A 25,219-nucleotide genomic window follows, 5' to 3' on the forward strand; every position below is an offset into this window, starting at 1 on the left:
ATACTGATGTTATGTTGATGGCTCACTGGTGTTTCACAGTAAACCATCCACCTGCTGCTCTCTGAGAAACACTGGTTCTTAAAGGGTTCTTCAAAATGCTCTGTGGTTCCACAAAGAACCATCAGCAGCTGGAGAGCCTCTGTATTTAGGGGCTGGTTCCTCACACACTTTCTGTGGTTCTTTAAAGTGCTAAAGGTTCTTCATGTTTATTGGAGTTATTTGGTGGCGGCAGCAGCTAACAATTCTTTTCCTTGTGGATTAATGTGCAGATTATTTCCTCAGTGAATGGATTAATGTCTCGCTCTACAAACCATCAGAAAACAGCTTCTGAACTCCCAAGCTGACGTCTGACCAACAACCAGAACGCAAAATATTAAATGTGTTGTAGCGAAAAACCCAGACATGCAACTTAAACGATCATCAAGTCCTATTAGCAAAAACAGCTGCTGATACATTTTCTGTCTATCAGCTGATCGATCAATAATTCAGCTCGATGTGAAATTTACAACAACACGGCTCAGCTGTTTGGGTTCATGTTCATATTGACTGTCAACCAAGAATAATTTGATTTAAAACACTCAAGGAACTATTTTATTCTGAAAAGTTCCTGAAATAACATTTTTTTTAAAAAAAAAAAGATTCTTTACTGAAGCTTAGCAGAACCAAAAATGGTTCTTCTGTGGCATCACTCTGAGGAAGCATTTTTGTTCCAGTTAGCACCTTTGTTTTTCTGTGTGTGACTTTCTGCATTTACCTCATTTTTAGGTGTGACTGTCCTGTGACTTTAGTGTTTTAGCAGGTGAGCGGGCAGGTGTGTGACCCTGAGGCGAGGAAGAGGGCAGGAGGCTGAAATGAGAAACTGAACTCAACTCTACTATAAAAGTCTAAACTAGCCACTCTGGGCTAAAGCTAACTGGGAATGCTGGCTAACTTGCCCCGCCCACTGAGGTTCAACTCAACCAATCAGATCATCTCTGCTTCCAGGTGTAACTGAAGCTCTGATCTTCACAGTGTTGGCCCAAAGGTTGCCTGGTGTCTTACAGCACTTAGTCTGTCTGTTATTCTAATATGAGAAACCCCACAACAGTTTAATTTTGGCATCTTAAAACTGCTACATTTTGATTTAAAAAAAAAAAAAAAAAAAAGTCTCCTAAATCTGCAAATCCACCACAACAACAGAAAACACAAAACATGCAGAGATACAGAAATGATTGAACCCGGGTGTCATGGAGGGTTCTGGCCACTATAATTAGATTTTGTTGTGCTTGTTCTCCCTGAGATCTAAGCCAGTTAACAGTCCTTCTCTCTGTCCTCTAGGAGGAAAGACAAATCCCAGTATAAGTTCACATGCATGTCCGTCAGTGTCTCTCAGCCAAAATAAAGTGTTCCACCTGGATAATTACTGTCCTCTTGAAACTCTCACAGGAGTTTCCCATCCTGAGGTGTTCTTGTCTCTCAGTCACAGGTGTTACAGACTTCATCAAAGAGCTTTTAAAGGCAAAATCAAGAAATAAGGCGGTTTGGATCTCTAGCTTTTCCTTTGGACGGACGCAGATCTGAGCGGCTGCTGTGAACTCCGCGATGGCACAAACACTCGCACTTTTCTCTTAATTGTAAGAGTGATGCGTTTATTCAAAAGATGGAAAAGAGCAGCAGCATGTCGGGTGGGCAGATGGAGACTGTTTTTCTTACGCACGGTTGTTGGAGAGCTTTTACGCACGACGCACGCAGGGTTTCAGGTGGCGTGGAAACCGGCGCTGGTGAACGGCGCGTCGCTGGGCATGCAGGAGTACCGCAGGGTGTAGTTCTGCCCCGAGTTGTTGTCCCAGAACTCCCCGTCGTCAGTTCTCAGGTAAACGGCGAAGTGAACGGAGGAGGAGGGGTCCAGAAAGGGCGGCGTGTACATGATGAAGCTGTAGCGCTCCCCGACCACGCTCGAGTGGTGATCCGCGGCCACGGGCAGAGCCTGCGCGTCCACGTGGGAGAGCCAGTCGTTGAAGGTGTACCTCAACCCGACCTCCTTGTTGGGGCAGTCGGTGAGGACCCGGATCTGGCCCCGCACGTCCAGCTGAGTGATGGTTAACTTCTCCAGGCAGACGCGGAGCCGGCGGACTCTCTCCGCCAGGTCGCGCTCCGCTCCGGGCTCCGGGAAGCAGGCGACCAGCCGGTCCATGCTCAGCCCGGCCCGGAAGTCCGTGCACAGCTCGTTGAGCAGCTCCTGCGGCTGCGGCGGGAAGCTGCGCAGCCTGGACAGCACCTTGCTCGGGATCTGCGGCTCCTCCAGGGCGCTGAAGTGTTTGACGCTGGTCAGGGTCATGCCCATGGTGTCGGCGAACTTCACCCGCTTCCTGCCCTCGTTGCCGGAGATGCCCCCGAAGAGCGCCGCCTGCCGCGGGTAGGCGGGCAGAGACTTGGCTCTCCTCCTGTCTCTCATGGCTTTTTGCAGCTGAGACGAGTCTAGCTCGTCCTCCAGAACATCATCCTCCTCATCTTCCTCATCTCCCTCCTGACCGTTCTCCCAGGGCTGCTCTGCGCTCCTGGCCGCCTCCTGCACGGAGCCTTGCCCCGGGACCGACTGCGGCTCCTCTCCGGCGTGAAGTTGGGGAGGCGAGTCGGACATGTGTGCGGTTGTGGTTCCGCGCTGCCCCGCAGCCATACACCCTGTGCGCTGTCGCTACTGGCCGGTCAGGAGTCCACGGGCGAGCCGGCGGGCTGTTTTTGGTGGTGTGCACAGAGCGGAGATCCACGCCCCCTCCACAGGAAGATAACAGCGCGGCGTGGTGTCACACACAGCGGCCGAGCCAAGTCCGTACACAGACCGCCGCTGCTGTCAGCGCCGTCACGTAATAAACATCAACTTTCACCCGGTTCCGCTGCAGCAGCAGCAGCAGCTGTCGAGCCGCTGGTCCTCCTGGGCAGCTCTGCCTGTCAGGTGGGCTCCAGCTCCTGATCAGCTCATGTTGCACCACAACAGCCCCAATAATAAAATATTATATTCATACACGGACTGCCTGTGGTTTATCAGTGGTAACAGATAATTTTACTATAGCACCACTGTAACCTCTTATTGAATTAATTAGCCACCACTGGGACCTCAAGTATCATCATTTATGTTTTTCTCTCTAATGATATCACTGTAATATTATTATAAGGACTTTATGGTGCCGCTGTGGTACTCGGCCTGTAGTGAGGTTATTGTGAGTGTGGCGTGCAGTTTATAACAACAACAACAGTAGTGCTGGTAGTAGTAGTAGTAGTAGTAGTAGTAGTAGTACTAGTAGTAGTAGTAGACTACCACTATTACTACTCTGATTAGTACTATTAGTACTCTGAGTAGTACTAGTAGTATTAGAAGTACTAGTAGTAGTAGTAGGCTAGTATTAACTAGTAGTAACTATTTTGAGGAAAAGATTCTTAGAAATTTTTTAAAGTTTTTGCAAGAACCATTTCTGGGTCACTGAAGAGCTGAACTGAAGAGCCTTTTTATTCATAAAAAATATTATTATTATTAGGCTATTCTTTTATTTTTATTATTTTGATACATGTTCCGTGTTCTGAAGGGAAGGAAGAATTATTCTTGGTTCCACTTTGCACCTTTAATTTTCCCTTGCCAAGGAGAATTAACTGCTTTTTTTCTTCATGCATTTCCTCCCGTTTCTATCCTCTGTCTCTAACCTCAGGTCATGTTTTTAATACAGGCCATCAATATTTTCCAGTGTTGGTGGTGTTCCCTGTCATAGGGGAACACAGCGTGTGTGGCAGCACGTCGGAGCGTCACTCTGACACCGTGTTATGTAACCCGGGGGCCCACGTGACCCCGCGGGTGCGTCACCGGAGGACAAACAGGAGGACGCTGCCGTCATGCGTCCCCTGTTCGCTACGTTCTCCACGTTCACGACGTGACGAGCCTCCCTTTTCTGTTCTGTTTTGTCCAAACGCCGCTGAGCCTCCCGGGGGAACGCCTCACACGGCAGAGGGATGACCTCAGCCCGGATCACACACACACACACACACACACACACACACACACACACACACCGGCCTCACTCTGACAGGACTGGCAGTGATTTCCAGCCTGATGATCTCCCTTCATGTCCAGAAAAAAGTAAATACAATGGAAAGTGGCACGTATCGCTCGGTCTGCCCCCCCAAAATCAGAATAACACACAGTTATAGCCCATTTATCCCAGTATCCTGATACAAACATCCACACAGGAGCCATTCAACACCATGAACAGCACTCAGACTGCAGTGAACTCAACCCAACTCTCCTGTGCTGAAATAATCTGAGTCCCTGGTGTAAAGGTTTGCTGTTCCGCTCTCAGAAAAACACTGGTTCTTAAAAGGTTCCTCAAAATGCTCTGTGGTTCCACAAAGAACCATCAGCAGCTGAAGAACCTCTTTATTTAGAGGCTGGTTCCTCACACACTCTCTGTGGTTCTTTAAAGGTTCTTCATGTTTCTTGGAGTTATTTGGTGGCGGCAGCAGCTAACAATTCTTTTCCTTGTGGATTAATGTGCAGATTATTTCCTCAGTGAATGGATTAATGTCTCGCTCTATAAACCATCACAAAACATTTTTAACAGCTCGTCTGGAACCCAGTGAAGGAACAAGGAACGTGGAGAACCGGACAACAACACGTTCATGTTGATTTTCAACCTGCACACAGCCCCCTGATTTGAAAAATTCAGAGAGGCTTTTATTCTGAAAAATTACTAAAGAACCTATTTTAACTAAAGTTATTTAAAGAACAATGTATGATCCCTAAAAGAACCATTATTGATGGTTCTTTGAAGCACCTCTGGGGGTTCTGTGAGGACGAGGAGCAGCATACGTGCTTCAGTGGCCCAACTTGGAAAGAATTTGGTTGGAAATTGAGGATTAGATGTTTTCCACCAGCAGCAGTGACATCTCAGTTTGACCGTAGTCCCTCTGTTGCAGAGGACGAGGCTTCACAGGAGGGTTTTCTCACAGTTTTCGGGAGTGTCCTGAACTACAGGTTTAATGGGGGACGGTAAACAAACAAATAGGGCAAATCCTGAACTTTAACATATCATTTGAAGCACATCAGTTTATTCTAGGCAAAGTGTCTGTAAAGGGGTTGAGGAGAAACAAATGACCCTGAACCTCCACACTGAGGGGCTTTTATTTGGAAAAATGGTCTTCTGTTATATCCTACCTTGCAGAGTAAACATACTGTTAAATATTTAACTGGATAAATGGGGGCGATTAGAAAAAAGTGTATACCTGTCTTATGATTTTGTATTGTCACTTATTTTCTTATAGCAAAATGATCTGTAAATGTACAAATGTGTGAGACTGACTGTCAAGGAATTTGTTTTAATAAATGTTTAAAAAAAGTGATTAATGCTCCAGTGTTGGAGGCTGTGGCTGCAGAGTGTAAACTCCAGGGCAGCCTCGGCTGTGACGTCATAATGACACACACACACACACACACACACACACACACATACAGGGTGAAAACAGCTGGGAGCTCACCTGTGCTGAAGGTAAGTGTTTGCTCAGGTGGGCTCACTGACCTCAGTCTGACCTGATGTGACCGTCGTGTGATGGGACGAGCCGCTTTCCTCTCTCATGACAGAGCTGATTGTAAACACACCAGTGGGAGTGGAGGCATGAACATTCATATTAATTCACTGGTAGTTTAATATTATCACTACACACTGACAGTAGAAATGAAACACGTGTGTGTGTTGCCTCTCTCTCTCTCTTTCTCTGCAGGACACACACACACACACACACACACACACACACCCGGCTGGCTGCTCGCAGGCTGAGCAGGCAGCACTCGCAGCGGCCTAGCAGCTCGGTGACCTCTGACCTCTGGAATCACAGCAGCACCTCCACGCCTGGTACACACACACACACACACAGACACACACACTCAGGTATCCGCATGTGTACAGTATGGATGTGTATTCATAACACATTATCAAATAAGGGAAAAGGTTTTTTCCTCAAACTTTATTTTGAGCTGCAGATGAAGACTCGCTGCACTCATGATGGTGTGTGTGTGTGTGTGTGTGTGTGTACACTGTAGTGACACAAAACAAACTTTTTTTTGACAGAAATAGTTTCAAAGACAGTGCCTAAGCAATCAGAAAAGGCTGTAATATTAATGCTGCCAGATTGGTAGCATTAATTAAATCTTAATTAAGTGGTAGCATTAATATTAATATTTCCACAATGGAAACCCTTGAGAGTGAAGCTGACTGTTGAACAGGCTGATAATAAAAAGTGGAGGAAGGAGCTTCGCAGTGAAGAAAGCTGCTCCTCTGTTTCAGGCTGAAACAGACAAGAATGTCATCACTTCCATTTAATGCCAATAATCTCATCATTTTTCTGTTCTTAATGCAGTAAAAATACATAATGTCATATCCAGCCAACAATGTAAAATATATATGAACCAATAAAATTATAACTTTTTGCTCATAGTACAATACAGAATAACATCATTGGCAGGTTGTTACATTATTATCTGGGTTTTTAAAAAAATCATAAAAAAAATGTAATAAGTGGAGCTGATAATGTGATAACACACTGATATCACTTTATTCATGTTTTATTTATTGGATTTAAAGTGTCACACGTCCATGACACTTACCACACACACACACACACACACACACGAGGTCACGTTCTTAAAAAGGACGTCAACAGACGGCGAGATGCCGCCACATCCTTCTTCAGAGTGTGAGGCGGCGGCGCGGCGGCTCAGTGGAAACACTGCGGCCTCACAGCAGGAAGGGCGGGGCTTAAGCCTCCGGCCCCGCCCCCTCTATGGGAGCGGGTGTGGTCTCCCTGTGTCCGCTCCGGTTTCCTCCCACACTTCCAAACCGTCGGCTGACGCTTCAGTAAACCTGTCGCTGGTTGATGGTTTGTTCTGTGGAGTCTCTGCTTTGGGAGGAAGAGAAAGTTCTGGATTATTTCCTGCAGGCTGAAGTGCTGCCGCTTCAGTTTCAGCCACAGGAGGGAGAGCATCCAAGAAGATTTGCTCAAGAGCCGACGTCGTTTCATTTTGTGAAACTTCTCACTTTTCCTCTCTTCCATTTCAGAGTTTTTACTTTTGACTGCACTCCATTTCTCCAACTTCAGCTCCTCGGCTCCTGAGCCCAAAGGACACGGAGCAGTGAGAGTCCAACATCACATCACCTCTTCCAGGTTAATGCAGCAACAACTTGACACTCTGAGAGAGAGCAGGCTTCACATGTGCTCACTTTTCACACCTCAGGCCATTTTATTACCAAAACCTGTGGCTGCTACATTTACAGTGACGACTATGAGGAGATTATTGTAGCAGAATTATTAGGAAATGTGTGTGTGTGTGTGTGTGTGTGTGTGTGTGTGTGTATGTCATTATGACGTCACAGCCGAGGCTCCCCTGGAGTTTACACTCTGTAGCCACAGCCTCCAACACTTAATCACTTAATCACTTTTTTAAACATTTATTTAAACAAATTCCTTGACAGTCAGTCTCACACATTTGTACATTTACAGATGATTTTGCTATAAGAAAATAAGTGACAATACAAAATCATAAGACAGGTGTACACTTTTTGAGTGTGTGAGTTTGTGTGTGTGTGTGGGGGGGTGGGGTGGGGGGAGGGTGGTGGTGGTGGTGGGGGGGGGGGGGTGTTAAGATTTGAAAATGTGTAAAAGAATCTCTGAATGCATACTGAAATCTGTGAATGTGTACAGGAATCTGCACGTGTACTCAGACTCTATGACCACATTTACAGATTCATCTCCACATTCACTTGCAAAACTGAACACAGATCTGCAGATGGTACAGATTTCTATTCCACATTTCCCAGTTTGATCTGACACACACACACACACACACACACACACACAGATTCTGAGCACATATGCATGGTTTGTAATACCCTAATGTAATACCTTTTTACATTATTGGCAAACAGTTATTACGTTGATTCAGAAATTACATTATCAAGTATTTTAAGAAAGACTTTAAGAACTTTAAGAACAGATAATTATTACCTTACTGGCTGCTAGAAGGCTCATAGAACTGAATTTCCCCAACTCAGTTTCCTCTCAGGGATTAATAAAATATTTCTGATTTTGATTTATTATCTCACTATCACCTCACGGCCAGCAGGGGGCAGACTGCATCACTCTTTACTCAGACACTTCCTGATGATCCTTAAAGTGAGAAAACACGACTCTGAGCTCTTTTTGTTTGTCACACTGCATTTCCTGCCAGCCTTTCAGACACTGAATTACATGGTGTTTTGGTGCTTTTTCTGTGAGGTTTGCACTTTGTGCATCAGCTCCCTGCAACGTTACAGCTGCTGACTAAATGTAGGAATACTATTAGTCTTATATTAGTCTAGATTTAAAAATGTATTTATTTATTTCACAAACTGGGCAGGTTTCACACGTGTTGCTGTCTGTTCCTTTACAAACTGAAGGGAGTTTTACTGCCACATTTGTCTGCACAAAGTGGTCGTGACACCCACATATAATATAAAATAAATAAATTAATGTAATATTCCTGCTTGCACACACAAGACTGTTCACTCTCCGCTCAGGACAAGAAAAGACAAACATGTTTCATAAGAAATAAAATGTGGCCATCTGCCAAAATATGTCGTCCTGTTTTTCCAGTGACATTTTTTTGGTCTCACGCTTGAGGTGTGGCACCAACAACTTTCATATGCCGCTCAGAGCAGCTTTGCATTTGAAATTTCCACACAGACTCACTGTTGGGACGATTCAACACAGGAGCCGCAGAATGGACTTGAATAAGTAAATAAATAAGGAATAAAGCGAGAAAATATGAAAAGTTTAAAATCAATAAAGGTAGAAAAATGTAAAAGAAAAAACAAAGCAAGAGTTTCAAATGATAAAAGCAGAAACAAAAGAAGAAAAAATGAGCTCATGATTAAAAGGTTTTGACGTCTGTGTTTTATTGGCTTGAAGCCCCAAGAGAAGAAGAACAATACAATCATAATGCAAAAGAAAACACACTCACAGACAATATGACAGCAGAATTATTATGATGTTTGGTTTTGTCAGTCACCTTTTCAACCTCTCAAGAGTTTTTTTTTTTCATTTTGACTTTATTATTATTTTAAATATATTTGTGTAAAGCTCAGGTTGTAGTGAGGCTAACTGACTGAAAACAGCAACAGTGACTACAGTGATCTGGTTTTCTCATTTATTCTGTTTGATACAGGAGCATGGCTTCACATCAACCCTCTGGCCTCGTGTGTGACATCTCTCTGTTCTTGACGCTGATCCCTGACTAGTTTCATCCTGCACTCTCTGCACTTTGCTCATGTTTTCTGTGAAACGCGTCCTGATCTCGTCGTCGTCTGTATCACACGGTCCACGCTGTGAGCAGAGTCGTGTTGGTTTGTTGTGTCGATGATGCAAACCAAGCTGAGATCACAATCTGCAGGCCTCCAGCTGTTTCCATCAAACTTGTATTTCAGGCTGCCTGCAGCCTCTAGTGCCAATCAGGAAATGAATTCACATTTATTGTTGAGGCGAAGATTGAGAGTAAACACAGAAGCAGAGGAAAAGACCCGAACCTGTTTGAAGTTTGGGTCGGCATGGATTAATTATGAAGCATCGTCAGGGAAGCCAAAGACATTTTTGATATGATTCAAAGGCAAACAGAATCAGGTAATGTCTGAATATTTTTGATATTCCAGTCAATGATCAACACCCATTTTTACATTACGCATTTTATTTGTCATTACTCATATTATTAGTACTCCAATTATTAATATGACTCAGTCCTGCAACCATCACACCTGTGATTATCATTCTTATCACTTTCTCTATCACTGTTCCGACTACCACTACGAATATCAAAAGTTTTATTATCATTTCTATTAGTGTTATTATGATTACTACTGTTGTTGCTACGCTATTATTATTGTCATTACTGCTATTATCACCACTGTGTTACTATACAGCCCCATGTGGAACTGCATCGCTCTGTCCTGCAGTCTGTTCCTCCCTTTTTTAAAAAATTTTTATTTAACCTTTATTTAACCAGGCAAATCATTAAGAACAAGTTCTTATTTACAATGATGGCCTGTCAAGAGGCATAAACCTCTTGGGGTGGGGGGGTGGGAGGGCTGTAAAGGAAAGAGGTTTGGTTAGTGGAAACAGGAGCATAAAAGTACAGCAAAACAGCATACAGCAAGACAGTACATGACAATGCGGACATACAGCAAACAACAACGGTAAGACAGGGTACATGCACGGTAAAGATGCATGGCTGTACAGACATACAGTAAGACAAAAAATAGTGACAACCAGGCAAAACATGCAGCGGGGCACAGAAACCGGCGGAGTAATGTACAACAATATAGACAAACACAGAGAATACAAAGACAGGCAGGGTTAAACAATACAAAGTAAGATGCAGGGGAAACACCCACATGGTACAAAAAACACCAACTTGGTATACGGTGACAACCGAAACCAGGCTATACATCTACACGACTAGGTAGGTAGGTAGGTAGATACTTTATTCATCCCGCAGGAAATTCACATTTTCTTCAGCAGTATCCACAGATTACAGTATTAAGTAAATAAAAAAAAAAAATAGAAATAAAGAATAAGATCTAAGTACAACAGAATAAGATCTGAGTACAACAGAATAACCTAAGTACAACCCAGTGTGCAAAAAGCAATGTGCAACAAAAAAAAAAAAAACAGAAAAAAACGTGTGCATGGGTGTATAAAATGTGCATAGAGGTAGGTCAATGTGCAAATTTAGAAGAAATATACAGTATGCACATGATAAATAGCAGTAAGCAATATAGACACTATGAACAAGGATTATAAAAAGATAGGAATATGAACCATTTCAACAGAAGTATTAACAGTAAAACAGAAGTAATAACAGTTAAACAGCAGTGGAAAATAACCTAACACACTACACTACAGACTACAGCGAAGGACACAACCACAACCATCTCCCTCCCTCCCTCTCTCTCCTTCTCTCCCTCTCTCTCTCCCTCTCTCTCTCCATCTCTCTCAGGCCGGGTTCTTGGGGCAGATTTTGGTTCATGGATTTGGCCGATATCTGCTGGGTTTCTGTCAAGTGCCTTGATATAGCTTTTGTTATGATTTGACGCTGTACAAATAAAATTGATTTGAAGTGAACTGAAGCGTTCAGGCATCGGCACACATTCACCAGCACAGAATCACAGCCGGTTTTCCTGCCGCAGACCAGTCCACACGAAGGGGCCAAGAGGAGCAAACCGGAACTGCAAACCCAAACGTATGCATGAGAAAAACAGACAGTAAATGTGAAATCATCTGTGAACAAGATAAAAAAAAAAAAAAAAAATACTGCACATGAGAATAAAAGCCATCCAAAACACAACAGAGAGGAAAACACAAGGATGTTGAAAGATGAGAGATACAAGAGGTAAAAAGGCAGCAGAGGAAAATAAATTTAATGAATGAATGAATTAAATAATGTTTTAACTACAAGAAGAAAAGCAATAATAAATAAAGAAGGAAAAGAATAAGAAGACGACGCGTCACATAAAGGCAAGTCTATAAAAACGGGTCTTAAAAAGTGATTTTAAAGTTGTAAGGACGCGTCTTTAGCGGTGAAACATGTCAGCACCAACGCTCTCCCCACCGGCTAATGTAACCTTATTATTGCTTTCCAGGTTGTGTCTTTTGACGTAGAGAATATGACAAAACATTTTGTTTCACCACTTCCCAACTGATCAGCAACCGAGAAAACAGTGGAGAGCAAAAATCTGGAGGGATATCAGCCATATGTCAGAGTAAAACAACAGATTTGATCACCTGCTACTGATAGACAACAGCTAACGTTAGCATTCAACCACCTCCTCGCTAAAGTAGTAAATTATGAAATATGAACAGACATGTTGGACACATTTTTTAAAGTCCACTGCTAAAGCTTGGGGTTAAATTATGTGTTCCAAAGGGCAGAACGTGACAGAACGTTCCTGAGTTCAGCAGAACATGAAAACACAGCAGGACAGCTAATAGTACACTGCTAATGGTACACTGCTAATGGTACACTGCTAGCTTCAGCACAGCCAGTGGCTTTAACCTTTAACACTTTAGCTGGTGGACTTCAGAAGACATGAGTCCAAGTGTTTGGTGATATTTCAGAATTAATTTACACCTTTTCTATAATAACATGTAACACTATTAAACTGAAAAGGTAGCTCTTAGCTTACAGGAGATTAATCTGGACTACGCTGGAACATGGACGCCTGTTGAAACAGTGATAATGTCGCGGTGAAGAAGAAAGCGTAGTTTTTTTTTAAGCATTATTACACGAGAGGGTGATGCTTCAGTGATGCTAACGGAACTCGGCGCATTGGCGTTTTTTTTGCTAGTAGGCCTATTCTTTCCGTTTCAGTGGAAATCTGAGAGATCTGACGTTAACTAGTCCTTGTCAGCCAGCCAACTTGGACTTACCATGTTTTCTAGACATCGTGATTTCCCAAAACTGAATAAATACCACAGATAGATAGCAACAAAACTGCTCTGATAGCTCAATCATGTTGTTACTAGAATATCCGCTGGAAAAAAATATTTTTTTCATGGACTGATAGTTAGTTATACTTCTGCCGACTTCTCAGTCATTTTTAATCTAACAGGTGCCGTGACAGCGACTCAACAGCATAGCTGATCTTTAGTCTATCTACAACCATCTTATAAGAACAGTTAGGCTATATTTAAATATAGGCTACTGCTTTCCAGTGTCGGCACCACAACAAACAATCTTTTCATAAACTCACCGGCAGATGTTTTATTTCAGCTGGGGGTGTGTCACTCCAATTTAACGTCAGCTCCGATTAATGTGGCTAAGCAGCAAAAGTAACAGTAAGCAGTCACATTAAGGCTGAACAGAGTTATATCATTTCAAACAAATTGACTAATTAATTCAATCAATGGCCTAGGCAACTCATAGACTCAAGACTAAACAAATTAATAACGATTAATAGGCTAATTAATAACTGATAACATTAACACATTAATAACAAGAAAAAAGCTATAGCCGCACATCTCCGTGGAAAATCTGACCGGTACTGTCCGTGGTGCTGAATCTGCCTCAGCAGGTACTGTCCGTGGTGCTGACTCCGCATTTCATTCTCTATTGTAGAAATTAAAGCTCCATAAAATTCACAGAGGATCTTGTTCAGCTCTTCTTTACTTACAGGTGAGAAATCAGCTGTTTGCCCGGTGTTTGTCCGGTAGTCTTGTAGACATTTGACGGTCCAAGACACTGACCGGGCCGTACCGGCTTCATTTCCTTACCTCTCCAGCTGATCCAGCTCTCCATTCGTCACTCTCGCGTATTCTCTTCTTTTTCTCTTCTGTCTTGTCTTCCCCGTTCAGCCATTTATCCAAACTTAGGTCGCCAAACAAATCAAAATTGACAACAAAACGGTCCATTATGCAGGCAAACAAAGTTGACAGCGGCTTTTGATGCGGGTTTTCAGTGAAATGTTTCTTGTTGCCATGGAAACCACACAGACTCGGGCAATAACATTGCCGGGCGGAGAAATATTTTCAGTGAAGAGTTAGCCGTGCTCAATTACTCATTTGAGCACATTCTAAACATCTGATTGACCAATCAGATTGCTCGGTCGGATCTATGTGTTGTATAATCTTTCTTTGCGGATGACTGTTTGACAGAAACTGTTCAACAGAGTGTGATTAGATTCATAATTTGGTTTAGGATTATATGAGCTTGTTTTGTCTGTGAATGTCTGAGTTGTAGTATGTGTTGTATTACATTTTCGTTTGTCGTCTGTAGAATTAAATTTATTAAAAGACTATCAAGCTAGGGAGTGGTTGAATGCTAACGCCAGCTGTTGTCTAACGGTAGGTAACAGGTGATCAAAGCTATTGTTTTATTTTGAAATATGATTTTCATTTTCCATTGGTTCAGTTGCTGATCAATCGGAAAGTGGTGAAACAATAACGTTTTGTCAGATTCTCTGTATGTACAAAGACACAACCTGCGGCGTGGCGGTACCACATGGTTTGAGCATTTGAGCTTCCCGCCCTGAGTGAGACGTCAGAGCAAAATGGCCGCCGTGTGAATCTGGTCCATACACAGGAAAACATCACCGATAAAGGTCTTTGCACACCGTGTCCGTATTTTTCATCCAAAATTGTTGCATGTTTAAAAAGGAAATATACGATCTCACGTTGGATGGTTCATGTTCACACTCCGACACTTTGAGCTGTCAAAGTTTGTCAGACGGGTTTGATTTTCTGCAGTGTCTTTTTCCACAACAAGCTTCATAAATTGATGAATGAACCCTCGGTTTCTGAAAGGGTTCATTCAGTCTCACATTGAAAACTTCTGCAAACATAAATAATGAGTCAGAAGAGATTCATGTGTCCTGACCTGGAGGCTCGCCAGCTAGAGCTCAGGAAGAGAAGTGCTTGCCACAAACATCCTGTTTCTATGTTTGGCACATTTTTTGTTTTTGTTTTTAGCGTTGCGTGTCCAGTTTTACTTTATACTCAGTGAAATGGGTCTAACTTGGCTGTTTTGTTGGTGTCAGCGCTCAGTGAGCTGGCCGTGGCTCATCGCCGCCCCAAAACCTTCACTCAGGAAGTAAGATGACCACAATAACATGACACAGTAGCTTTAACTCTGCAGTAACTCACCAATATTCAAGGCAGATATTCATAAAAAAGTCGTGATAATAAAGCTGCATCAGAACTGAGCAGCTGATGTGTGTAAAAATACAGATGTTCAACTTGTGGTGTCAGTTTTTGTTTGGTTTATCGTTCGTGGTAAAGTGTGTTCCACAAACCACAGGGAGTCCCCGAGACCGGAGCCTCAGTTCAAGAAGGCTGGGAGGAGAAGTTCAGGAGGCAGCCAGCCAGCCAACCTGGAGATCCTGGAGCAGGAGCGTCCAGCTCAGAGCCGGAGGCCACCATCAGCGAGCTGTGGAGACGAGCAGCGCCGGACACCCTGCAGGGAGACGCTCAGCCTGGGAAGCTGTCCCGACAGTCTCCTGAGCTTTCCAGATGTGAGAGAGCACCTTCAGACTCACCGTAAGATTACTGCACCAGAACCATGACCACAGTCCCCCGACACGCTGATGCATGTTAGAGTTCTCATCGGGCCTGAAAATTAAGACCCGACCCGACCCGGGCCGGACTGGGCCAGCCCGAGGCCCGACCCGACCCGACCAATTAGCCGAACTTTAGGCCCGACAGCCCGATAAAGCCTGAAAAAAAAAAAAACGCCAAATTCGCCATTATTTAGCAGAGCCGGTCGGCTGCGGCACCGGGGCACCATCAGTCGGTATCAGGCGAGCCGGCCGCGGCACCGGCCAGCATGAGGCAGCTCACCTGTCAGATCCGGCAGACCTGACGGGTGGGCGCGATATCGAACGGTGCCGCGTCCGGCCCGCCTGATGTGCGGCATGTGCGGGTCAATACGGTAGTCTAGAAAACTGGAGATTTTTTTTTTTTTTTTTTTTTTTTCTCGTGCGCCCCCAAGTACATTGCGCCTTGGGCAGTTGCACTGCCCATAGCAGAAACTGTCCCTGCTGCCGAGTCTGCCAGCACAGCGGGATGCTGCTGCAACTCTCTCTCACTTGTTTGCGCTGCACTCGCACAGCTGGTTGTCTGTCTGTCACTGAAAGTTTAGCCTCCAAATCCAATCCAGTCTCTCACTCTCTCCACCAGTCACATAAAAATGAAACGTCATAATCAATAACAGAACACATAATTCTATTTTTTTATTTAAAAAAAAAAAAAAAAATCCCCCACAGAACCCGAAGCCCGACCCGACCCGCCCAATTCACGTAAATTTTAGGCCCGACCCGACCCGAAAATGTCAGGTCGGGTCCAGTCGGGTCGGGTTCGGGCAGAATATGAGAACTCTAATGCACGTCACCACATGATGAGTGTCTTCCACAGGCCGAGCCGAGCCCCGGCCAGCGTCTCCAGCTCCCAGCTGCTCCTCTGTGAGGAGCACCGGGTCCATGAGGAGCACCGGGTCCATGAGGAGCACCGAGTCCATGAGGAGCGACCAGTCGATGGGAAACCCCATCCTGTTCCAGAACTCACCAGCATCCTGTGATTCCAAGCAGGACTGACCTTCACCGCAGCTCCGAGACGAGGAGCTGCAGCTCGTTGACAAGTTCAAGATCAGCTTCTTTTACAAAATCACCGTCTCAAAACTACAACCCTGAAAAACAGGATGACACCCCCTCACTGAGCACTCAACAACATGTAGCTAATGTTCTCCTCCAGCTAACAACATGTAGCTAATGTTCTCCTACAGTTAACATGTAGCTAATGTTCTCCTGTAGCTAACAACATGTAGCTACTGTTCTCCTCCAGCTAACAACATGTAGCTACTGTTCTCCTACGGCTAACGACATGTCAGCTAAAGTTTTCCCAGCTGCTAGTTTTTCCAGCTAACAGCATGTAGATAAACTAATGTTTGACTGAGGAGTGATCAGCTGGAAGAGCGAAGAATTACATTTTAGATGACCATCCCTTTAAGTCTGATTATAAATTAGCCATTATGTGTCTAAACTGTTGCTGTGGTTAGTAAAGTGGATCCCCTTAAAGCCAAGTTTGTGTGTGTGTGTGTGTGTGTGTGTGTGTGTGTGGTGCCTGTTCTCCATTTATGTTCTCCAGTCTGTTAGTAAGAGGAACACATGACAGAACTTCTGTATTATAAAGCAATAAATCTTTGAGAATCTATTTTGGATAACGGGCCCTGTGTTGGTTTCTTTTCTTGAGGCTGAAAGAGGAAATGATTCCAGAAACTTCCTCATTTCACAACAACAGAGCCGAGTTTACGACAGAGACTCGGAGGTGGAGGCACACACATCTGAAGTCAGGGTCAGCGTGGATTCATCGTGAAGGATCAACTCAAACCCAGCGGCCTGGTTTGGTTTTGTTGTGTGTTTTTTTAGAGCCACAGATCCAGACTGGAAGGCAAAAGGAATCAGGTAACGACGTTTTCCCTGTTGGGATATTTTTCACTGTTTTATAGTTCTTTTTTTTTCTTTTTTTTTTTATAGGTCTTTATAGGTTTTCACTGAAACAAAGCTAAAAACAAAAACTAGGTGTGGCAAAAAGACTTTAGTTGACTGAAATAAAAAAAACAAACAAACTAGACTTTAGAATAGATTCAAAACTAACTCAAACAATGTTGTGTCTTTACAAAATTAACCAAAAAAGAAAAACAAACAAACAAAAAAAAACTAAACTGAAAGCAGCAAACAATTCTGGAAAAAAACTAAAGCCAAATGAGGTGAAAACAAAAATGAAAGAAAAATAAAAACTAATGAAAGATGTAAAACTATAATAACTTTGAGCGTCTGGCGTCATGTCTTCATGGTTCATGTTTTCATATCCTGACATGTTTTTATATAAATTCAGGCATTAAAGAGCTTCTTGCTAGAAATATTGACAACATGAGGTGACAGAGAGGCAGATGATGAACTTTGCTGCATCATTTGATCAACAAGCTGTCGGCTGCTCTGTGAAAATAGTCTGACAGAATAAGTTGTGGACACATCGCTTTACTTAAACCAGTGACCTCTGTGCAAAAACGTGAGTCGTACAGCATAAATATAATAGATAGAGATTACATAATGTTACTGTAACAAAGTACTGTAGTACTGTAACAAAATAACACCGTAAAACTCAAAGTAAAAAATACTTTTCTACCCCAAACCTACAGCACATACAAATACATTCAGAATTTCCAGGATTAAAGTCGGAGATTTGCAAGAAAAAACAAAACTTGGATGTTGTGGGATTAAAGTGGTAGATTTGCGAGACAAAAACTCAAATTAATGGGGAAAAACTCCTGAGATGATAAAGTCACAAATTTGAAATGTGAACTTTGGATTCTTGGTGCTGATCTCTAGTTTTGTCCTGCAAGAGCTAAAAGTTGCTCATGTCCTCTGTAAAATACTTCCATCAGTGAGTCGGCACCCGATCGTGCAGCAGTTTCCTGTTATTGATGTCCACATCCACTGATTTAGCACCCAGTAATCTCTGGGATTCACCAGTGTTTTCTTACTTCTGTTTCTCTCTTAAAGATGTGAATCTGCTGTCAAAGCGCTCTTGGCAAGAGAAGAACAGATTTCCTAATTGTCAGTCCACAATCTGTTGTCCAACACAGAGAAACACTTAAAAAAAAAAAAAGAACTATGAAAATGCATTAAATTCATGTCAATGCCTCATCATATACAGATTATTATGTTTCAGACTGATTAGATTATATTAGAATATTTCAATCCAGGCACTTGAAAGTTGGTTGAAGTTACAGCTAAAAGCCTATTGACAGATTATTGATAGATACACAGTTCACACACAGGCACACAGGAGTCAGGAAGACCCAGCAAAACAACATGCAGACCAGACACGGAAAAGAGAAACAGTCACCCAGCAACCAGCCACCAACATTACAACCTGCAACCAACAGCAACAGGAAATCCAACAGTAAAAACCAGACTGAGTAAAAGCCAACGTTTCCAACATGTAGCCTGAGTGACTTTCAGACTTAAACAAAATACACTGATACAGCACAGTGAGAGCAGAGAGGCTACAGGCAAGCCTTCCATGCAGAACCTGAGCAGTCCAATATAACAGTGATGGATGAAGTGAACCACAGGCAGAGGACTTACAGACTAACTATTCTATACTAGGCTCAGAGGCCACATGTGCTTTTAGTGTTCATACGGTCGAGCTGCATGGCTGCTCTGTGTCGGGACTTCAGAAACTGTCCCGTCCTGCAGCCGCTGTGCTTCACAGTCTCTGTTTTAATATTGAACCATTTTCATTTGATTTAAACACCCCATGAAATGGACTCTTACCGTCTTTATTTAATGTGTTTCCTGTTGAAACACTTTTATTTTGAAGGGACATGTGGATGAGAGAGGATGTTTAAAGATTTGTTTTATTGGTTGAGATATTAATTTTCAGCCACTGGTGCAGGATGATGTCACTGTTTTACAGGAAGTCGAGGTCATGTGAGGTCGTTTCATGGACTTTAAGTGACTGTGCATTTTTCTGTTTTTTCCATTGGTGACCTTTTGACTGTCCAGTAACACCAGTATTGATGGTTTTGTTATTATTATTATTATTATTATTATTATTATTATTATTTAACAGCAGTCCAGGCCTTTATTGTCCCAAAACAGGAAATTTGACCTACAGCACAACTTGCTTCATACAGCCTTGTTTTGGTGGCGTCTGCAAACTGAGTTGACTTATATTAACCTCTTAAAAGCAGAACTTTCATTAAACAGGAGACAGTTTTCAAAAGGGGAAACACAACAGCTGAGTGAAACAACTCAAATCCTGAATGTCCTTATCCTGTCCTTATCCTATGAATGTCCAGTAATCCAGCTCCCAGAGAGCTGGATTACAACTGGTGTCAAGGCAAGGAGAGGCAGTTTTCCAAATTGTAATCTCTTCAACATTATAAGGATCCAGCTAGATATCTTATCATACATGTTCTATATGAATTAATACTTTGTCGTCACCTGTTGTGGTGTGTTTTGGATTGTTTTGTTCAAACAGGCAGTGATGGATACAAGTTCAGGAAAACTGCAAACAGCCAAGCAGCAGAGTCGGCGCACACCACCAACCTTTTCCTGCACCGCCAGAAAAGCTGCAGCCACACCGTAAGATCAATGATCAGATGATGATCTGAAAAGTGCCAGTCTGTTGATTAGTACATCATTTTACAGATATTACATGTTTATTTATGCAGATTTGTTGTGTTTTAAGTGCTGCTCTCCAGTGTGCAGCAGATATTATGTTGTTGCCCTTTTAATTTGATTTGTTCTGTTACAATTGGCCATATAGTTCAATGTTTCTTGCATTATCCAATGTATTACATAGTTCAGGACAGCTTGGCTGCTAAGCAGAGGATAGACACAGCAGGAGCCAGATGTACTTTCTCTGTCTTGTTATTTAGGTCTGTTGCATTAGATACACGCCCAGTCAACATTCACACACATAGCATAGCACATTCCAGAAACAAGGCATGGACAGTGGTTGGCCTGTCCATGTCCGGGTAACTGGCCAATTATTCTCAGTTGCGTTTAAGTCCAACCTATGTACGGGGCAGGCCCAAGACCAAGAACATAAATGTGCATCATTTCCTGATATCGGGGCTCTTTCTGACTGAGATCCTGCGGGAGCTCTGTCACACTGAGACCAGCGCTGCCTTGCTTTATATGTGACCATAATAAATATTGCATCAGAAAATTGAAGACTGACTCCGGTCTGTTCTTGGGCTTTCAACAAAAGAATCGGGAGCTAACAGTTCTACTAGCTGATATGTATTTCATCCTGCACAGGAACATGCAGAGACTTCGGCTTGAAGCAAGCTACAGGAGCAGGACACACAGTGACCCATCTGCTGGAGTTCGACCCAGTTTCTGGAATGAAGTCCAAACGTCTTCAGACGCTCATCAAGATTTAATCCCTTCACTTCGCTGTCACTCTCCCTTGGAGTTGGAAGAGGCGGCGGCTGAATGCTGCTGCCTGTCTGACATTCCTGTGGAGTCATGATGGCATCGCCTCGTGTTTTCCATTTATATGGCAGTTTAACATTTTAAAAATCATTATCATGATACTGATTTCAAACATACTGCACTGCTCTGTATGCCTTTTTCTTCATTTAAAAAAAAAAAAACTTTTTTCATGAGGAAATTACCAGAAACTGAACTGTGATCATGATGTAGCAATTTCCTACGTGATTGTCACTATCTTTATTAAATACCGTATTTATATTATTTACAACGCTATCAATATGATACACTCTGCATAAGGCATAGCAGGTTTCACTTGTTTTATTACTGCCTTTATCTGTTGAATTGTCCTTTTCTGTATCAAACACCTCAACATTTAAATAGAAAAACAGCTTTGTGGATCAGGTTCTGAATCCCCACCTTGTCTGGATGTGGAAGAATGTGTTTAACTGGATGAATGCAAAGCCGTGTGTTGATTGATGAGACATAATTCACTGACATCACAGGGTTCTTGCACCTTTTCTTAAGTCAAAGTCCAGCACTCCACGAGCGTTTCCAAGCTGCATTTTCAAGCTTTTCCAGCTGTGATAAATTAAATATACTCAGAATGATTATTACACTTCTTCATCACTTTAAATCAGATGTTACTGTGCTATAGAAAACCAAATTATGTTTAGTGAGATTATTCTACAGAAGGGGGATAAATTATTATTTATTACACTTCCTATTACACTAACCCTAACCCAAAAAGAGGAAGTGTTCCCCAACAGCCACTTTGCCGCACCTGGCCACCAAGAAAATGTGTGTGCGCATTCAAACTCAGATTTTGTAATAGCAATAGGGGGTGTGTGAAAGAGAGAACAGTATAAAAAGGCATGTTTCAGAACTGTAAGGGTAGACACTCGGACAAAGGTAGTAGGTACTGTAGGTTCAGTTGTATATTAAACACGAAAAACGCTGTTGTTTTGTGAATCAGTACAGGCATTGGTAAAAACATATCTGAAAATTACTTTTGAATCCTGCGCGTCTGGCTTTTGCGCAACTAAAGGCTACCATACAGTACATCCATCTGCCCCCTCACTGAATGATTCAACCCCACTACAGCACCAACAAGAAAAATCTGGCGCCGCCACTGATAGCCGTGCTGTCATGCTCATTTGCGCACCTTCGAAACGTCTGCAACCCAGTGAAGGAACAAGGAACGTGGAGAACCGGCTAACAACATGTTCATGTTTTTTTTATTTTTTTTATTTTATGCATATATATGTGTATGTGTATGTACAGTACAGGCCAAAAGTTTGGACACACCTTCTCATTCAATGCGTTTTCTTTATTTTCATGACTATTTACATTTTAGATTCTCACTGAAGGAATCAAAACTATTAATGAACACATGTGGAGTTATGTACTTAACAAAAAAAGGTGAAATAACTGAAAACATGTTTTATATTCTAGTTTCTTCAAGCTTTCGGTCATAGACCTTCTTCAGGCATACTTCAAGTATGCCTGAAGAAGGTCTATGACCGAAAGCTTGCAGTAAATTTTGATATGCACAGTGTTTTGAGTGTGCGGTTGCTGTTTTTTGTAATCTTTATTCTTAAGTTCAGCTCCAGCACCTTTTCTAAGCATATTGCTTACGGATGAGCGGTGGCTTTTTCTCACTGTCATATTCTAGTTTCTTCAAAATAGCCACCCTTTGCTCTGATTACTGCTTTGCACACTCTTGGCATTCTCTCCATGAGCTTCAAGAGGTAGTCACCTGAAATGGTTTTCACTTCACAGGTGTGCCTTATCAGGGTTAATTAGTGGAATTTCTTGCTTTATCAATGGGGTTGGGACCATCAGTTGTGTTGTGCAGAAGTCAGGTTGCTACACAGCCGACAGCCCTATTGGACAACTGTTAAAATTCATATTATGGCAAGAACCAATCAGCTAACTAAAGAAAAACAAGTGGCCAGCATTACTTTAAGAAATGAAGGTCAGTCAGTCCGGAAAATTGCAAAAACTTTAAATGTGTCCCCAAGTGGAGTCGCAAAAACCATCAAGCGCTACAACGAAACTGGCACACATGAGGACCGACCCAGGAAAGGAAGACCAAGAATCACCTCTGCTTCTGAGGACAAGTTCATCCGAGTCACCAATCTCAGAAATGGCAAGTTAACAGCAGCTCAGATCAGAGACCAGATAAATGCCACACAGAGTTCTAGCAGCAGACCCATCTCTAGAACAACTGTTAAGAGGAGAATCAGGCCTGCATGGTCAAATAGCTGCTAGGAAACCACTGCTAAGGAGAGGCAACAAGCAGAAGAGATTTGTTTGGGCCAAGAAACACAAGGAATGGACATTAGACCAGTGGAAATCTGTGCTTTGGTCTGATGAGTCCAAATTTGAGATCTTTGGTTCCAACCGCCGTGTCTTTGAGAGACGCAGAAAAGGTGAACGGATGGATTCCACATGCCTGGTTCCCACTGTGAAGCATGGAGGAGGAGGTGTGATGGTGTGGGGGTGCTTTGCTGGTGACACTGTTGGGGATTTATTCAAAATTGAAGGCACACTGAACCAGCATGGCTACCACAGCATCCTGCAGCGACATGCCATCCCATCCGGTTTGTGTTTAGTTGGACGATCATTTATTTTTCAACAGGACAATGACCCCAAACACACCTCCAGGCTGTCTAAGGGCTATTTGACCAAGAAGGAGAGTGATGGAGTGCTGCGGCAGATGACCTGGCCTCCACAGTCAACGGACCTGAACCCAATCCAGATGGTTTGGGGTGAGCTGGACTGCAGAGTGAAGGCAAAGGGGCCAACAAGTGCTAAACACCTCTGGGAACTCCTTCAAGACTGTTGGAAAGCCATTTCAGGTGACTACCTCTTGAAGCTCATGGAGAGAATGCCAAGAATGTGCAAAGCAGTAATCAGAGCAAAGGGTGGCTATTTTGAAGAAACTAGAATATAAAACATGTTTTCAGTTATTTCACCTTTTTTTGTAAAGTACATAACTCCACGTGTTCATTCATAGTTTCGATTCCTTCAGTTAGAATCTACAATGTAAATAGTCATGAAAAATAAAGAAAACGCATTGAATGAGAAGGTGAGTCCAAACTTTTGTTGTCTAACCTTATATGATGGGTTACATAAGCAGACCAGTGGCCTAATTTATGCTGCTTTATAATAGTCCTTTAAATTTGGAAGAGCCAATCCTAACTTTTCCTTAGTTAACTGCAAAGTCTTATACATAGTTCTAGGTTTTTTGCCCTGCCAAATATATCTTGATATAAATGTGTCCCACTCTGCAAAATGTTGATCTGTTATTGTTACTGGTAGTGTCTAGAACAAGTATAGCAGCCTTGGCAATACATTCAGGATGATGAAATTGAATACTGAATAGAAAATTCTATTATATATTTTAATGAATATTTATTAAGCTAAATAATGATTTTTAAGGAACCTTGCATGGATGCTATTTTTTTAACATAAATTTAAACATTATTACACGAGAGGGTGTGAAGTTACAATAATGATGGTCAAGCACATCCTAGAGTGTAATAATGCGATTATACATCTATTACCAACAAAATAAAATGTATAATCAAAATGTATTCATACTGTGGGCATTTCACTCTCAAAATATAAGTTTTTTGCTAATATTCTCTCCATTTCGGCAGAAATACATGAGATCTGACGTTAACTAGTCCTTGTCAGCCAGCCAACTTGGGCTTATCAAAACTGAATAAATACCACACATAGCAACACAAAACTGCTTTGCTAGCTCAAATATCCACCGGAAAAAATAATTTTTTCATGGACTGACTGTCTGTGGTGCTGAATCCGCCTCAGCAGGTACTGTCCATGGTGCTGAATCCGCCTCAGCAGGTACTATACTGTCTGTGGTGCTGAATCTGCCTCAGCAGGTACTGTCCGTGGTGCTGAATCTGAATCTGCCTCAGCAGGTACTGTCCGTGGTGCTGAATCTGTCTCAGCAGGTACTGTCTGTGGTGCTGAATCTGCCTCAGCAGGTACTGTCCGTGGTGCTGAATCTGAATCTGCCTCAGCAGGTACTGTCCGTGGTGCTGAATCTGTCTCAGCAGGTACTGTCTGTGGTGCTGAATCTGCCTCAGCAGGTACTGTCCGTGGTGCTGAATCTGAATCTGCCTCAGCAGGTACTGTCCGTGGTGCTGAATCTGTCTCAGCAGGTACTGTCTGTGGTGCTGAATATGCCTCTGCAGGTACTGTCCGTGGTGCTGAATCTGTCTCAGCAAGCTGAATCCTGAATCTGCCTCCGCGGGTACTGTCCGTGGTGCTGAATCTGTCTCAGCAGGTACTGTCTGTGCATTTCATTCTCTTTATTATAGAAATTAAAGCTCCATAAAATTCACGGAGGATCTTGTTTAGCTCTTCTTTACTTACAGCTGAGAAATCAACTGTTTGCACGGTGTTTGTCAGGTAGTCTTGTAGACATTTGACGGCCCAAGACATTGGCTGGGCCGTACCGGCTTCATTTCCTGACCTCTCCAGCTGATCCAGCTCTTCACTTGTCACTCTCGCGTATCTCGGCTTTTTCTGTTCTGTCTTGTCTTCCTCGTTCAGCCATTCATCCAAACTTAGGTCGCCAAATAAATCAAAATTGACAACAAATAGGTCCATTATGCAGACTAACAAAGTTGACAGCAGCT

The 25,219-nt window shown here is 42.8% G+C and overlaps 1 protein-coding gene and 1 long non-coding RNA gene across 2 annotated transcripts; one reads left to right on the forward strand and one right to left on the reverse strand.

Moving 5' to 3' along the window:
- Positions 1-1,680: 1,680 nt before the first annotated feature.
- Positions 1,681-2,620, reverse strand: ppp1r3g (protein phosphatase 1 regulatory subunit 3G). Its single transcript, XM_030079911.1, has one exon. The coding sequence runs from the start codon at positions 2,618-2,620 to the stop codon at positions 1,736-1,738; it is 885 nt and encodes a 294-aa protein (XP_029935771.1). The 3' UTR covers positions 1,681-1,735.
- Positions 2,621-14,577: 11,957 nt separating this feature from the next.
- On the forward strand, positions 14,578-21,178 carry LOC115378871 (uncharacterized). Its single transcript, XR_003930176.1, has 5 exons — positions 14,578-14,632; positions 14,840-15,078; positions 15,952-16,997; positions 19,585-19,688; positions 20,370-21,178. It is a non-coding gene; the product is annotated as an uncharacterized LOC115378871 (long non-coding RNA).
- The last annotated feature ends 4,041 nt before the right edge of the window (positions 21,179-25,219 follow it).

Source organism: Myripristis murdjan, chromosome 20, assembly GCF_902150065.1.
Source record: "Myripristis murdjan chromosome 20, fMyrMur1.1, whole genome shotgun sequence".
Lineage (NCBI taxonomy): Eukaryota > Metazoa > Chordata > Actinopteri > Holocentriformes > Holocentridae > Myripristis > Myripristis murdjan.